This window comes from Tinamus guttatus, unplaced genomic scaffold, assembly GCF_059628265.1.
Source record: "Tinamus guttatus ecotype Peru unplaced genomic scaffold, ASM5962826v1 Tinamus_guttatus_pri_ptg000480l, whole genome shotgun sequence".
In the NCBI taxonomy this organism is placed as follows: Eukaryota; Metazoa; Chordata; class Aves; order Tinamiformes; family Tinamidae; genus Tinamus; species Tinamus guttatus.
This window is the reverse complement of record NW_028289014.1, coordinates 1,078,545-1,094,452: the sequence shown is the minus strand read 5'-3', so window position 1 is coordinate 1,094,452 and position 15,908 is coordinate 1,078,545. Positions and strand designations below refer to the sequence as shown.

General features: G+C 52.6%; 1 protein-coding gene across 2 annotated transcripts in view; it reads right to left on the bottom strand.

The window, feature by feature from the left end:
• Nucleotides 1-2,154: 2,154 nt before the first annotated feature.
• Nucleotides 2,155-15,908, bottom strand: part of SSH2 (slingshot protein phosphatase 2) — an 85,437-nt gene continuing 71,683 nt past the window's right edge. For both annotated transcript variants that reach the window (XM_088533105.1, XM_088533106.1), the window contains 7 exons: nucleotides 14,020-14,113; nucleotides 13,780-13,908; nucleotides 12,474-12,520; nucleotides 11,256-11,402; nucleotides 9,481-9,681; nucleotides 5,543-6,377; nucleotides 2,155-4,316 (listed from right to left, as the gene is read on the bottom strand). In XM_088533105.1, the coding sequence (XP_088389231.1) occupies nucleotides 2,412-4,316; nucleotides 5,543-6,377; nucleotides 9,481-9,681; nucleotides 11,256-11,402; nucleotides 12,474-12,520; nucleotides 13,780-13,908; nucleotides 14,020-14,113 (3,358 nt within the window). In that variant the 3' untranslated portion in view covers nucleotides 2,155-2,411. The remainder of the gene's footprint in view (nucleotides 4,317-5,542; nucleotides 6,378-9,480; nucleotides 9,682-11,255; nucleotides 11,403-12,473; nucleotides 12,521-13,779; nucleotides 13,909-14,019; nucleotides 14,114-15,908) is intronic.

The following is a 15,908-nucleotide window of genomic DNA, read 5'->3' as shown; positions in this document are numbered from 1 at the left end:
CTTTGTACAAAATGCCCTCAAACAACGCGTTTCCTCACAACCCGCCGCTCCGGGATGGCTGCAGGGAGCGGGAGCGAGCCCAGCTCCCCCTGGTGCGCACGGGGGTCCCCGCTGTCCTCTCTGCCACCCAACTCTGAGCCTCGAGCTCTCCATGGCCTCCAGAACTGCCTGCTAAAGAGAGGAACTTTCCCCGACTTGCTCTGCGGAAAGGCGAAGAGGCAGTGGTGCCGGGCACGAGCCGCAGTGCAGGAAAGCGCTCCCGGCGCGGGCATTCCCTGCGGGAACGCGGGCAGGAGCGGAGCAGCGGGAGGAAGCAGCACGGGGGGCCTGAAGGAAGGGTCTTTCCCCAGAGCACCTGAGCAGGGCACAAAACTCAGCATCTTCCTCCTCTTCCCAGGACACAGGACATGCACAGGGTATCCCCGTGCAGGCAGGGGACACGCTCGGTGGCACCCCCGTCACCGCAGGGCCCTGCACGTGGTCTGTGCTGCGGCGGGAGGAGGGAAGCAAGGAGCAGGGCTGCCCTTACAAGACGACAGGAGCCCCTTGGCCTTTCCGCGCCGCCTGCCCAGCCCCAAGCCAGCTGGAGCGGGCCACGAGAGGCCAAATGTCTTCCAGCGTCGCGGAGACTGATCCGGCCTCCTGGGCCAGGCTCCCTGTGACTTGGGTGACTTTTAGTGACCGGGAGCGGACGGGCTACGTGACCCGAGAGGCTCCCCCGCCGCGGGCGCCGCCGCTGCCCCCCAGCAGCGCTCGAGCTCCTGGGCAGCAAGGGGACGAGGCGCCCGGCGCCGCCGGACGAGGCCGGGACCCGCTCGCCCCGGGACAGCCCCACGCTGCTTCCCAACGCTCCGCGGTGCTGGGGATGGAGATGAGCTTCATCAGCCTCCGGGCCCCTGCTCCCCATCCCGGCCTCCCCGCACGGGGCTTTTCCTGCGCTCCCTGCAGGGACAGTTTGCTGCTCTGCACCGCTGGGGGAAAAAAAATGAGCCTGCAACTAGCTCTGGAACCACAGACACACCAAAACCCTGCTGAAATGTGGAGCGGGCACGGGGCCACCCGGCGCATCGGCCACCACCACCGAGGGGGACGCAGCGACGAGGCTGCCCTCCTGCCACGCAGGACAAGGGACACGTTTGGCAGACGCTGGCACGGAGCCGCGCGGGGGGACAGGGAAGACAGTTACAGAGTCAAATGCGCTCCAGTTCCGCGGAGATTACGACCAACAGCACTGAGGTTGCGGAAGGTGGTTTTGTTTTCCAGTTTACACAATGCAGTCTTGCTCCCTCCCCCCTTTTTTTTTCTTAGAAAAAAGCAAAACCCAAAACATAGAAATGACAAAAAAAAAAATCTATATAAATAGCATATATACATCAATTTAGGGAAGAAAAAAAAAAAGCTTCCAGAAAAGATCTTCCCTCTGGGTTGGGTGTTAGGAGTGACAGCAGAGGACAAGCGTTGCCTGCAGTGGGGAAATCCAGGGTGTAACAAGTAGAACAGGCGCGAGGTCTGGAAGGAAACAGAAGTGCCCGTGAGCGGGGCCAAGACACAGGAGCAGCGGAGGGGAGGCAGCGGGAGGGCAGAGGACAGATGATATGGCCATGAACTTGGAAGGCCCACAGCAGTATTCAAGTAATGGAAGGGTTAAAACCCTACAGACCCGTTTGTTTTAAAAGAACACTCTGGTTTTGCGGGTTTCTCCTCTGCTCGCGGCGCTTTTCCGGCAAAATCGAGGCCAAACGGCGTCTCGCAGCGGAGGCCGGGGCTCCTCCTCGCTACAAAATGTGGGATCTGCCAGGCAGCAACCAGCAGCCTGTGGGTTTTAAAGCCTGGCCACGAGTGTGATTAACTGCTGCACCCTCCTCTTGGGGATGCACTGGCAGAACCAGGCCGGGAGCTCGTCCTGAAGCTGTTTCCTAAGTGATCTGCCCCTGTCCTGGAGTTCCAGTTTGTAGAAATAAAAGAAAGGCCAAACGGAGGGATCTTGGCACAGCCTTCACATTTACGGGAGGGCTCTTGCTCCAACGACTGCCCAGCACCGTTTCAAAGCAGGGGAGAAATTCAAGTTAGAAACCAGGACCGGGTTCTATGCAAAACTCCACCTTGCAGAAGTGACCCGACTGCAGTTTTCCTTTGCTAAAGGTGTTCTTTTAAAACAAACTAACAACAAAAAAGAACATTTGAGGTTATCAGAGTTAAAAAAAAATAAAAAATAAAAAACACACAGTCCTGCAGTCAGAGTCACACACAGAAGAACCAACCCACACCTACCTGCGCCAGGAACAGTAAAATGACAATATATATAAAATTAACCAATAAAGTGCATGTTCCTTATATATTACACCTGCCCCTTGTGTGAACGCAACAACGTGGGTTCTCTTTTGTAAGAAATCACAGCTGAGGGCTCAGAATCACATTGTATTATAGAGTGGATTGGTTGTCCGCTTTTTATCATTGGTCTTTTTGAGTCTCCTCAGAGGGTGAGTTCTCCCGTGCTGCTGTCGGGGTGCGACAGCAATGCTTGGGGCTGGGGACAAGGAGTCCACGAGGTGCCCGGGGAGCAGCGGGGGACCCTCTCCGGAGCTAGTCCACGCGGGATCCGCACCGGGGAACGGGCCCTGCTGGCTCGAGCCGCACTCTTTGGCGTACTGAGCTAAGGGCCGCTCCACCGGCTTGCTCTGGGCAATGCACTCTGTCGTTCTTAGCTGTTCTACAAAATGCTTGGTGGGTTTTGGGTCCTGCAGGGCGGGCAGGGAGGCATCGCAGTGCTTTTCACAGGGGCCTTCTAAGCCCCCCTCCGACGTCCCCCTGCAAAAGCCTCGGCCGAGCGCGACGCAGGTGAGAAGCACCGGGTTGGCGTTGGAAGAGGCCGATTCCCTCTCGGATAAGTCGTCCTTGGAGAGATCCAGGCAGTCCAGCTTGGCCAAGGACGCCGAGCGTTTCATGTGGGATGGCGTGGTGAGCCCCGCGTGCCGGATCCGGGCCTCTATTTCCTTTGCCCGCTGCTTGACGAGCCCGGGGCTGTCCCCGCGCTCCTCCATGCTGCGGCTGCTGGAGCTGTGCGGGAGGCCGTAGCACAGGAAGGAGATGTCCAGAAGGGCCACGTCCTCGTCGCGCTGCCCGGCCGCGTCCTCGCTGCTCGGCCGCCTCGAGGTGCCGGCACCCGCCGCGCGCAGGGGCTCCCCGCCGTCCCCCGCGGCGCCGCACGGCGCGGCCGGCTCAGCGTCCGTGCTCGTGCTCTGCTCCGTGACGCCCTCCACGCGGACGACGCACGGGGAGGGAGAGCGATCCCGGCCGGCCTGGGCAGAGGGGGAAGCAGCACCGAGGGGGATGGAGAAGCCACCCCCTTCCTCACTGGCGCCTCCCGCCTGCCTTTGTACCGCGGGCTCCGGCGGCGAAAGAGTCGCCAGCATCAGAGCTTGGAGACAGGGAGGGACCTTCTCGGAGCACAAGGAGGGATTCAAGTTTTCATCCAGAGGAGGGACGGCCGGGCCCAGCCCGCCCTGCTCCGCAGGCTTGAGCGTGTACTCGATGATCTCGATTCTCTTTGGGAGGAGGGAGGGCAGAGCTGGCTCCTCCGTGCCGTCGAACGAGACCACGGTCCTGCGCTCGTGAGCTGTCGCCTCCTGCTCCAGCCGCAGCTCGCGGGCAGCAGAGGCAGCGGGCAGGGAGGGAGGCCGCTCCGCAGGCTGCTCTGCCCCAGGAGGCGGCAGCTCCACAGCGATGGGACTCGGCACCTTGTCGCTCTCCGGGGCCGGCTCCGGCTCCTCGCTCTTCCCGCGCGGCAGGAGCTCGGCGGCAGGAGAGTCGTTCCTGGAGTTCTTGCGCGCGGGCGGCGCGCAGCCCGGGCTGGCGTGCTGATGCTCCTGCTCCTGTCTCAAGCGCTCGAACTCCAGCGTGGCCCGTCGGACAGAGCCCGGGCACCACTTGGGCTCGGGGGCGACGTTCTGCTCGCGAGGCTCGTGCTGCTCTGCCGCTGGGCTGCTTCCCTCCAGGTCCCATTTGCAGGGAGGGAGCTGCAGCGAGGAGCCACCTTCCTGCTCAGCTTGCAGAGGGTCCTTCTCCTTCTCCTGGTGTCCAGCACAGGCTCCTTCGCTCTGCTCCAGCCTCTCTGATGTCCAGGCCACCTCCACCGGCAGCTCGTGCACCGTGTTCCGCTTTGGTGTCTGGGCATGGTTTGTAGAACCCTCTTTCTGCTGGGCAGGTCCTGCTCCCTGGTTGATCGACTCAATTTCTGTGATAATTTCCTTCACAGAAATTGCATTTTCTGAGGGGGATCTTGTGAGATGGTCTGTGCCAGGCAGCTCGGGGACCTCCTGCAGGGGAGAAACAGGGGAGTTACAGAATGAATCATCTGTGCTGACACAGCACGAATGCAGCTTAGCAGAAAAGGGTGCCCACACCCACAAAGCAAACACACACCACACGTGTCAATGTGCAGAACTAGATCCCAAGTGCGTAACAAGTAATATCATCCCTGCGACTGTATTCAATGTATTCTAGGGTAGATTTTCACCTGGACTATGATTTAAAAGCCTGTTACTTAGCTGACATAAATCCCAAGGGAAATTAGTTTTGTTTCCTTTTTTAAAAAGGCCCAGTTACATTAAAAAAAAATCTAATACTGCCAAAAGTGCAGTTTTGAACTGTAAATTTAAAAGATTCTCTTTATGTACAAGAGTGAACAGAAACACAGCATAAAGAACGAGCACCGAAATGCTCTAGTTCCCCTAAGGAAAACAGGCAGAGACGCCAGCACTGACATTCCTTCCTTCCGCCAGATCACTGGAGATAGTATTGGCCTATTGTAATTGGAAGGTCCCTGCTGTCTCACATGGAGATAGAGAAGACTCAAGCAAAGCAGCGTGGCATTTAAATAAGAGGCTCCCAGAACACGATGGCCTCAGCCACCGTCAGTCCCTGTGAGCACCCCGCAGGGTGGAAAGCAATTAGAAGAAAAAGGTTCCTAATTCAGGATGCCATTAAATTCCATCAAGAACATCTCTGCCCCAGAAAAAGAACCCTGACAACCCTTATTGACACCCCAGGCTTGCACCCACTCATTCGCTTCTTTGATCAGTCCCCATCCATCTGTCCCCAGTTTGCTGTCTCAATGCGGGTATTTCCCAATCATGAAAAGATAGCAGCTTTGCTCCATTACTTAGTGGATTCTTCAAGCCTGGGAATCTGTGCGGATTCAGGATGCTGGCTAGTCCCTCGTGTTCAGAGTTCAGCTGCAGTAACGGGGCAAGTCCCACCTATCTGCTCTCCTTACGCAGAACTCAAAACCTCTCCTGAGAGCAGCACAGCAGGGCAGATCCCGGCCGATTCAGCCAGTGCCCTGTCACTGCCAGCAGCCAGTAAACAGATTTTTAAGGGAAAAGTCCAGAAAAGGGGAAGTATCTAGCAATCTCTCCCCAGAAACCCATCCTGGTCAGCAAAGCCAGAACTAGAATTGCCCCGACCACAGCAATGTCACAGCACAAAAACTACTGCGGACATATTTGAGCAGTGCCCCCCAAACTGAGCAAACTATTTTAACCTTTTGTTGTTCTTCATCAGTGGAAGAGTCATCTGATGCTTGAGGAGAGTTTCCAGAGCTGCTCCTTTGAGTATCTGTAGCCCCATCGGCAGCAGGTGGCACCTCCAGAGTAGACCCCTTGGAGATCCCATTCCTTCCACCTCCTTGCTCCTCTGTCCTGGAATGGGAGCAGGTGCGTGACCTGCTCTCCTGGGAAAGCTCCACAAATTTCTCCAAAGCGCTGAAGAAATCAATCCTATCTGTACTGAGCTCTGACACTTCAGGCTGGGGAACCTGTTGGGGACTTGGGGAATTCTGGTTTGGAGACTGAGGAAAGCACGTAGTGAATTCTTCCATGGGAAGCAAATGCACATTCATATCAGGCTTTAGAGCATCTTTTTCTAAATCATCCACTGTCAAATCAGGAAACTCTGTTATTTCCAAGGGATGCTGGAGTTGCATTAAGGCCTCAGAAGCATGGCAGTTATCAGGGGGGATAGAGTCCACGCAACAACCTACTGGACAGCCATTGATATTGTTTAGGTTCAGCTTGTCCTCTATCTGCTCAGCGTGGAAGTCTCTACACGTAAACTCCAGGTGAACCCTTCTCTCTTTCACACATGGCTCCTCGATCAGGTTTGCATCCTCTGGATGCTGCTGTTCCCTGTCCAGCTCAGCTGGGTAGACAGGAGACATTGGTTGCTGGTTGTCGTTGGTCTTGGCGTCTGAGATCTGGTCAGCAGAGGTGGTGATCTCCTTTTTGTTCAGTTCCAGCCCGGACTTGCAGATGGGTTCATGATGGTCAGACAGGTCACTGTCTGAGTGCGAGCGCCACAGTTTGTTGTGCCGCTGCTTGCTGTGGGGAACAAAAGCAAGGGAAAACATTGAGTTGTGTTTTCACATTCCAGGGCAAGACCCATCCTGCTGCAGGAGGATGCAGCTTACATGAAGAACAGTGACAAATACTGGAAGTCACTGAGCACAGCTGCAGCTTAACCTAAACATTTCAGGGCCAAATATGCTGCTGGAGAACTTGGTCTGGTACCAGGCCACCTTTCAACACTGTTCTGCTCCCATGTATGCGCCAGCCCTACTTCATCAGCCATTCCTCAAATGCAGTGTTTAACTGACTACCAAATGTGGTCCCTTCTCAGCCATTTTCCATCCATTTTTCAGCTGGTAGCAAGGACCAGGAGGGACAGGGTGCCTGATCCTGGGTCTGAGCAGATAGTGGATCCCGAATGAAGTCACATTTCCTCTCCAGCGCAGCAGCAGCCTTGTGGCTCCTTCCTTGAGACATTTCAGTGATCAGTAACCGAGTTCTGGCAACCAAGGAGGCTGTGCGTGCACGGGGACACACAGGAGAACATCCTCTACAGTCAACAAGCAACCTCAACCACCACCTGCATTTCCCAAAAAGGGAGCTCAAGTCCTCCATCTCTTGGAAAGTCCCTTTAGGAAGGTCTGAGGAGTCACAAGGTCAACCAACACCAGCAGCACTGAATCATCTTCCTCACATCCACTTGCCAAAAACAACCCATCCCACGGTCCCTGGGGCTATGGAGAACAAAGGAGGCCACTTCGGGATGAGTTTTCCTGAGTGACCAGGGCCATGGGGCTGTGCTTCCACCGTTTGCCCCTAGGAGGAGAGCAGATACCACAGAAAGGACCTTGGGTCTGCAGGAGGTCTAGCAAAGCCTCTCCAAGGCCCCTGCCAGCAGGAGCAGGTGCTCCAGACACATCCACTGGCTGCAGGAGGGTTATTAGAGGCCATTAGACTCACCAGAACACACCAGTTTAGGGGCCCAATGGACAAGGCAAACACTCCACCTGGAGTTCACCTTCTCACCCCATTATCAGCTACGCAGGACATGGGGCAGGATCAGGTCCTCTCACAGGAGAGGAGGGCCAACAGTGGAGGCCCCGCAACACGGCGCTGGGAGGCACGTGCTCCGTTTCTAATGGATTTTGGAGCCCAAGTTAACCCCGGCAGCAGGAGAGGCCTGTGGTAGCAGGTGGATGCTGAGGCCCTCTGGACAGGAAGGTTCCAACCTTCAAACCTGCAAGAGGTGCTAAAAGCAGCACCAAGAAACAAGAGCCCATGGCCCTTCCCAGAGACATCCCTTGACCTTCCCACCCCAGTGCTGGGGCGACCAACACGTCACAGCCCAAACCCCTTGAGGAGGTGGCTCCCAAACACATTTCTGCTTTAATTTCTCCACAACTAAGAAAAAAAACAGGGCTCCCAGCCCCTCCGTCACTACCCACCGGCAGAGGGAGGGGACGGTTTAACCGCAGGAAGTGTGATGGTGCTGAGGAGCAAAACACGCTTGTTGTTGTGACTAAAAGCACACGGGGGGGATTTCTCTTTTGCAGATGGAAAACATATCCCAGCTGCTATAATCCCAGCACAAAACCGTAACTAGATAGTCGGAGCACATGGCTGTGCTCGCAAACCGTCCCTCTGAAATCTGAGCAGTCACATGAGTATGAATCTGTTGGGTTTTTGTTTTTTGTTTTGTTTCTTTTTACCTGTCCTGGAAAACTGCAGCAATAAACAGGGTGGCCAGAGGGCAAAACTAAATCAAATGGAGGAGGAAGGGGGGAAAAAGCAGTTGGAGCCGAGAAAGGACCAGCATAAAGAAAAGAGGGACCATTTCTGCAGTCTACAGAGGCTGTTCCTTGCTTCAGTGAAGCTTCATTTACTGCAGGCTTTTTAGCCCGGCACCACAGATGTAATGCACTGCTCTTGCATTTTTTAAAGCCTCGCGAGTAATCGTGTTCGTGCCATTGTACAGGGACCTGCAGAGCAGGTCAGGAGCGGCGGGAGGAGGGCCGCGCACCACCGAAAGCCTCCGCTCCCACCAAATAAAGGACTTAAAGCTAAAAGCCTTAACCAAAACGCTTGCAGGGGCTGAATTTGCAGGTGTGACAGAGGCTACTGGGCACACGGAGCGCTCGGAGCAAGGGCAGGTTTGGAAGGTGCGACGTACCCGCCGCTACCAGCGCCCAGTGCTATTCCCAGGTGTTCACCCACCTGTTGCACAGGATGTTGGCACCATTTCCCTGCCTGAAAACCTTCTTTTCCTCCATCCAGCCTACCCGAGGGAGATCTAATTTTCCAGTCTGCCTAATGCACATCAAACTGGGCAGGTCACTTCTAGCTCGGAGTTAAGTGCTGATCCTTATTAACTGCTGCCAGCAGCCATGTAGCACATTTGGTGCGCCGCAAGGCACCAAAGGCTTCAGATTTGCTCAATAGCAAAACATGTCAGGATCCAAGACAAAATACCGTAATCTGGAGAAACACAGCTACCTCCTTCCAGCTGAGCACGTGACAGTGTTGCTTAACACAGTTTACAAGCAGATTTCTCAGAAATATGCAATATTTATATCTTTTTTCGCTAATCAGGTGATAGGCTTGGGGTTACAACACCCTTGCCCGTAGCCAGCTCCACACCAGCCTCACAACTCCAGGCAGGAATAAATAGTGCTGTTGCAATGCAAAGGAAACAAGAACATCCTGTCCCCTCCCCAAACACCAGCACTTACAGGAGGATCTAAATAAAACCAGGCCAGCTGCTGAGGAGGAGCACGGTCAACAGGGAGCTGTAAAGTTGAGGCAGAGGGAAGGCAATTTCTCTGCCAAGTGATGTTACAATGAATAGGGACATCATTTATCTGTGTTGGAAACCACACAGCTCTGAATACTGCATTTGGATGGCAGTCCATGGGATGCTGCTCTCCAAAAAGCAGCCCAACAGCCTCCTAGAAGCTTTTTATGACACCATTTTCCCAGGCTCAGCTTAGATAACCCATGAAAACAGCGTGTTATCTCCCCCAAGATAACCGCGGGCTTACATAACGCAGCGAGAGAGGTTCCAATCAAAATAACCAAGTCAATCATCCCAGCGTTCCGCCTCAAAGCGGGCAACCCGGCCCATTTCCCCTAAGCCCACCTGGCCAGCAGGATCCCTTGGTACTCCTCAAGCTGCCGCATGAAGCTGGGGTTGGGCTTGGTGACGGTGCGCCGCTCCTTCACGTAGTCGTACGCGCGGTCCAGGTTCCAGCCGTACTCCTTCATGGCGTAGGCGATCACGGTGGACGCCGAGCGGCTCACGCCCATCTTGCAGTGCACCAGGCACTTAGAACCATTTTTCCTGCAACGGGAGAAAGATCGAGAGGATCAATAAACACAAAATACTGCCTTCAAGAAGCTTAAGGCAGCAGCGGCTTCTGTACTAAAGCATCGTTATGAAACTCGTTTTAAACGCTGTGGCCTTGGCTGGCAGTCTCTTGGATGTGATCTGATCATCCAATTGACAAAGCAGAGCAGGACACACAAAGGAAGCGAAGGACAAAATCCTGATGTTCTTAATAGATTTGGCTACAATAGTGCTTCCAGAGCTTTTATTACAAAGCAGACAAACATCAGCTGTTTGCCCAGCTTTATGAAGACTCTGCTAAAGACTAATGTGCATCCTTGAACCCAGTCAAAATGGCTCACTGGTATCAAGCAGTATTCCAAATACAGAAGGCAATCTATTACCCACAAAGGGCTTCACAGCTCAGAAACACATTGTTGGAAGATACCGAGTGGCTCAGGGCAGTCTCTAGCATAGGGATGTTTGTCTACTGCAAACCATTTTTCAAGTGGCTGCTCAAGACCAACATTGCTTTAATACAGTGTTTGAAATCCTGCCTGGCCACCATGGGCATCTCTTGTGAGGCACTGAGGGGTAAAAACCCAGCCAAAGCCCCATGGGCCAACCTGGCCGATTTTCTGCAATCCCTCCATTTCTTAGGACCATCTAGAAGAGGAAGGCTCATCCCCAGCCCTGTCCAGAACAGCACTTGAGGTCCTTCTTCTTGGTATCAGATCCAGGGCAAGTGAGTGGAAAACATGAGCTCCCCATGCAGGGAGGCAAAGGAGGACTCAAAAGACCGCAAGCCAGTGCAAGCGCCTGCTGCACCCAGAGGGAAGATGCCTGCTGATATTATCCTTTCTCTTGTACCAAAGGCAAAGTAAACAGCACTCCTGAGTGCAGTGAGCAGCTGCTTTGCTTGGGTGAGGCTGGTGCAGACAGCGCCTCAGAGGGCAGCCTGCGCTCTGCCCCAAGGAATTCAAAAATATTTGTCTCCCATGAAATACGAGGAGAAAGTCTAGCTGGTTCTTATCTGTGAGCTCAGAGCACCGGGCAGGCCGAGAGCATTTTGGTTTGGCTCCTTCAATTGGGTTTTTTTTTTTCCCCCTATTGCTTGGATAAGGTTTTCTCTCCTGCTGGCCACGTGAAGCTCCCCCAGGACAGGCTGGGATGCTGTTGAGCACTGTCATGTGCCTCGACAGGCAGAGACTTCAGCTGCACACAGTTGTCTGAGCCCGCAGTTCCATCCAAACCCCACGTGCACAGCGTGAGATGTGCTTACTGTTTGGGGTATACAGCAGCCTATCACTTGGCAAAAGCCTTCCTTATCAAATAATCTTAATTCTTCCAGCAGGGCAGGGATGTCCATGCACCCCTCAGCCCTATCAGCTCCTTACAGAACCATAAGGATAATGATCTGCAGTAGCAACTCTTAACACTCAGACATTTGCACCTGCAATACTTACAAAATGAAAATGCCTCATTCCTAGTTATATAAGGAAGAAAGTAACTACGAAAACCAGTAAGAAAGTACTAAATGCTTAGTATATATTTTCTTAATGTGTTTGTTGTGCTCTAAACATACTTACTTTGCCTTGGAGATGAATTTGTAGGTATCATTCCAGTAAGCCAGAAGATCTGTTGCTTCTTCATCATATACCCGAATATTATGATATTCGAAGACCCCTGGGAAGAAGTTATCTATTTCTCGAGTCACATTCAAAATATACCGCACCCTGCATGGAAAGAGAGAGCGCAAAAATGCAGAGCATGCAGAACTCAGCAAGTTCAGAGAGATATCGCAGCTGCTAGATAAAAGGCAGGCAAAACTCAAAGCATTCAAAACTGCAGTCTTGAACATACTATCTTGGAAATAAGGAGTCAGTGCAAGGAGGTAGTGACAAACCCAAGCAAAAGGATTTGCTGAGCAGCTTAGAGCGTAACCTATGATAAAAAAAAAAGGCTTCCTTTTATTCTGAATAGAAATGAAACCTCCTGTAAGGGCTGTCAGGCTGTTTGGCTTGTTCACCATCTCTCCAAGCGCTGGCAGCTCTTATGCTCCAGGATTCCTCCCTTATTTAGTACAAGGGAACTGCAGCCGGCCGTTCGCTGAACAAGGGAAGTTCTGCTAGGCTGGTTATCCAAGGGGCCCAAGTACGCTACCAATTCAGTTCTGTGGTGATAACTTTATTTTTCCTATTGGATTGGGAAACTGAACATGTAAATAACAGTTCACTTCCATGCTCCTTGTACATAGATCCACCTGGCCTAGAAGCAGGATATGGTAACCACAAGCCTGCAAGATAGCAAGGACAGAAGGTAGAGGTACATATCAGTGCTAAGCCCAAAACTCATGGACTTTATTTCCCTTGGTTCATCTCAGGGGAACAAATGCTCTTTCACACATTTTCCTTCCTGCTGCAGCCCAGAGGTCCAGACTCCCAAGCGTCTCTGTAATCCCGAGGCCTCAGTCCAGCACAGTGGGCTTGAGCAAAGGGCACAGAGCCAACTACGCTGCAGTGAAGCAACTGCAGCTTTCTGCTGTTTGCTGCTACGAGGCTGCTGGCTTCTTCTGTTTGCTTAGGGGATGCCAGGCAAGCTCAGGGAACCAGATTCTTTTACTTTGGGGTGCCTGTCTGTGGAACAAGGGGCTTGGAAGACCCGAGGGAGCAGGAGCTTGGCAGCTTGTTCAGATCTGCAAGCCCTTTGTACAAGTCGGGTTACGCTGCACCTCCGCGGTGGAATTTGGTGCACAGACGAGCAAGGCCAGGCCCTGGCTTTTAAGCTGATGGCCTGAAGCTACTTACCCTCTGTTCTGCAAGTCTTCTAAATTGGAGGCGTTCCACTCCGAGCCCTGCAGGGAGAACATGCAGAAGGACACATCACCCACAAGGAAAACGCAGAGAGGAGAACAGAAAAAACAAGGAGGGAGGAGAAGTCACCCAGGACCACCTGGAAGAAGCTGCCCAGCCACGTGCTGAAGCACGAGGGTCTCTGGAGTAAAGGGGGTGCCCAAGGGCGGCAAGAGGGCTGACGCCTTCATGCTCAGCCCCTTATCTTGCTCTATCAAGCAGCTCCTTTCCAAAGCAACAAGCAGCTCTGCAGAGCCGAGCCCAGCGCCGTAGCCGGGCACTTCCTGCAAGGCGTTGAGAAATCTGCTTGAGCGGAGCCGAGCGCGCTCCACCCTGTCCCCGGGGGCTGCTGCTGCCAGCTCTGCCCCACAGAGCAGAGACTGCCTGTCCTCAACAGCCATCCAGGTGCTCTTTATACACGGAACACCCTGCTCACACGCACATCAAAGGCGGCAGCGCGGTGAGCGCGCCGGGGTTACACCTCTTCTCCCCACGCTCCAAGTGTGCACGAGCACTGAAGAGCAGGAGTTCAGCCCCGGCTGGCTAACCCGCTCCTCCGCTTCCTACACGGAAAGTGCATGAGCTCCTGAGCCAACCTGCTGTTGCTCATGGCAGAGACCTGTCTTGCACACACGTCTATTCCAGCCCTGCTACATGGTGCTGCCTGCGAGCCTTGTCTCATGCTCTTGTTCTTACTACCCACACTCCAAGCCAAGGCTCAAATCCCTGCAGCTGAGCACACTGCCTGGACTGCTTTCGAGGAGCGCCGCGAGCCCCTAACAGGTCTCTCCCTGGACAGCACCTAGTCTGCACAAAACTGTGATGTTGGAGGTAGTTTGGCTTTTCTGGCTCTATCCCACCTCTTTCCTGGGAGTGCTCACGTTAACATTTGTCATCCCTCTGGAGCCACGGGAAGGCACTGAACTTCAGGAGACTGGGAGAGGCTGTCTCAGGTTGGACAGACCAGCTGGTCCAAGAGAACTGGCTTCCTTTATAGTTGAGCCAAACTCATAGGCTAGACAGCCCCACAAAACCAGCGTCCATTGCTTCAGGGCTGGGAAATCCAGTGGAGAGCTGACTCACCAGGAGGAGGTGGAATAATGAGACAGGCCCCAGCAGCAATGAAAGGCAACTAAAGGAGTAAAACATTAAAAGGCGAAGCCTTTGAATTGCCTTAAGTGGGTTATCTCCAGGTTCTTTGCAAAACTCCTGTGTTCCCCCAGATGACAGGTATAACTTGTGAATTCACTGTTAGACTTACCAAAAAGACATGGTCGAATATCTGAGTGGGGCTGTCCATCTGCCCGAGGATCACTATCATTTCATTGTCGATGAACTCTTTGAACTCCCGCAGGTTACACACCATCTGCATCTCCAGCTCCGTGCGTATCTGGGGGAAGACAAGGAAACCACGTGAAGTTTTGCCTCTCGTGTTTCCTCACAGCACAAAGCTCTCCGCTTTGTGCAACTGCCCTTCTAGTGCTGCTCTTCCACCGCTCACCTCTTTGGACGTGATGTTCTCCAAATCCTTCTGCATCATAATCTCCCTTAACTTGGTCTTAATCAGCCGTTCTGTGCGCTCCCGCTCTGTTGGGCTATCGGAAGGAAGGAAAAGGGAGTCATGGGGAAGCGAAATGAACTGGACTCATGACACTTAAAACTTGTGTTGTTTGGGCTGGATACCCTGCAGTCTCAGACACCCAGGCTACTTTCCTCCAAGCAGTTCCTCAACTGGGAGAAATTCAGGTGACTGTAAAGTGCAATTTCGATTCCCAGCTGTATATGAAAGAACAACTCAGTGTGCCTAATCCATTGTAGTCATCCAAAGAACCTTTGGTATTTGGGAAAATTTAAATTGGGAATGCTGCATTACACTCAGTGGAGCAATATCGAAGCCTTTCCCTACCTTTCTTGGAAAGGTAACAGTTGGAAAGCTCCTTACATGGAGAGGAGAGGGCAGCTAAGCCTTTGTGCATTCCTCTACCCTCTGCTGCCAGGGGCCTTATCATCAACTGCAAAAATAGCCTGACTAACACCGGGGGAAGTTGCAACAGAGCAGCAGCTCAGAGCTGGCTCACCATCATAGTGAGAAGGGGCCCAGCAGCAACATCTCACACCACCTTTCTGCCTTTCTGGAAGGCTGCCAGGATGGTAAATGCACAGAGACTTCTGCTTTTAGAAGCAACTACAACTCCTCTCCAACTACTGGTTCACAAATAGAAATCCTAAGAGTTCTGATTCTTTTAGCACAAGCGTTATTTCAGGACTTAATCAGATAGACAGTGCTGTCTAGGTATCCCCAGGAAATCATTCAACTGCTGCCACTGGGGAAAAGGTGGATTACACAAAGCATATATATGAAAAGCTAAAGAGAATATTAATCTGAACATCTGCTAAAACTTTTCGGCCTTCTTACTTGTACATTAAAAAACAATCAAGTGTGAAGCTTTGTTCACAGCTGAGCTACTGCCTTAGCATTATTATTCACTCACTGAACTCCAATAGGTACCTGAACTCCAATGGAATACCCAAGAGAATAAACCAAGCAATGGCACTAGTATACTGGAAAAGCAGCTTGGGTTAGCAAAAAGTCATTTTTCCTACTGCAAGCAAGGCAAATAACCCCTCGTGACTGGCATCACACTTGGACACAGACTGCTCTGAGGTTAGATGGTATCACTACCATCAGTGATTACTAATTACAGAGGTTGTGGCTCTTCAGTGTTGGTACAACCAAGAAATTTTGCTTGTCCAAACTACACACACATCTACACCAGCTACTGTTTGGACCTTACACCACCAGATATCTGAGCATTTAGGTGGAGACAGTGCGGATCTATGCTACTTCACACGTACAAAACTCCCCACAGCCAAGAAACACTGCTTTGCTCTTTCTCCCCATTCTCAAATGTGTCAGCTGTGATGATGCGTCTGAGTATGGTCTCAGGTCTACCTAAACTCTTCACTTTCCTCCAGTATGAACCAAATAAGGAAAAAGGACATTATAATAAACAGCGTGCTTAGACACTCTCAGAGTAAAAGCGTGTCCAGGGAAACCTGTTCCTTCCAGGAGACGTGAGGGCTGGGAATCAGAGGACAGAACTAGCAAACAGGAAGGCTGAGGTTCTAGTCTCAGCTATGGCAGATGCCTCCAGGGTTTGGCCAACCAACCACACCTACCTCTTAGTAGGAACAGGGGACTAACCCTGCAAAAAGAAAGATCTGAGAGCAAGAAGGAAACAGGTAAACAACCAAAGGTTGTACATCTAGAATGAAAACACAAGTGAGGAGATAAACTTCAGCCTCAGGAGAACAAATCTTCCACCACTGTTTACCTAACCAGGAGTCCAGTTATATCTCATCAGGAAGCCTCCTCTCATTAGTACCTAA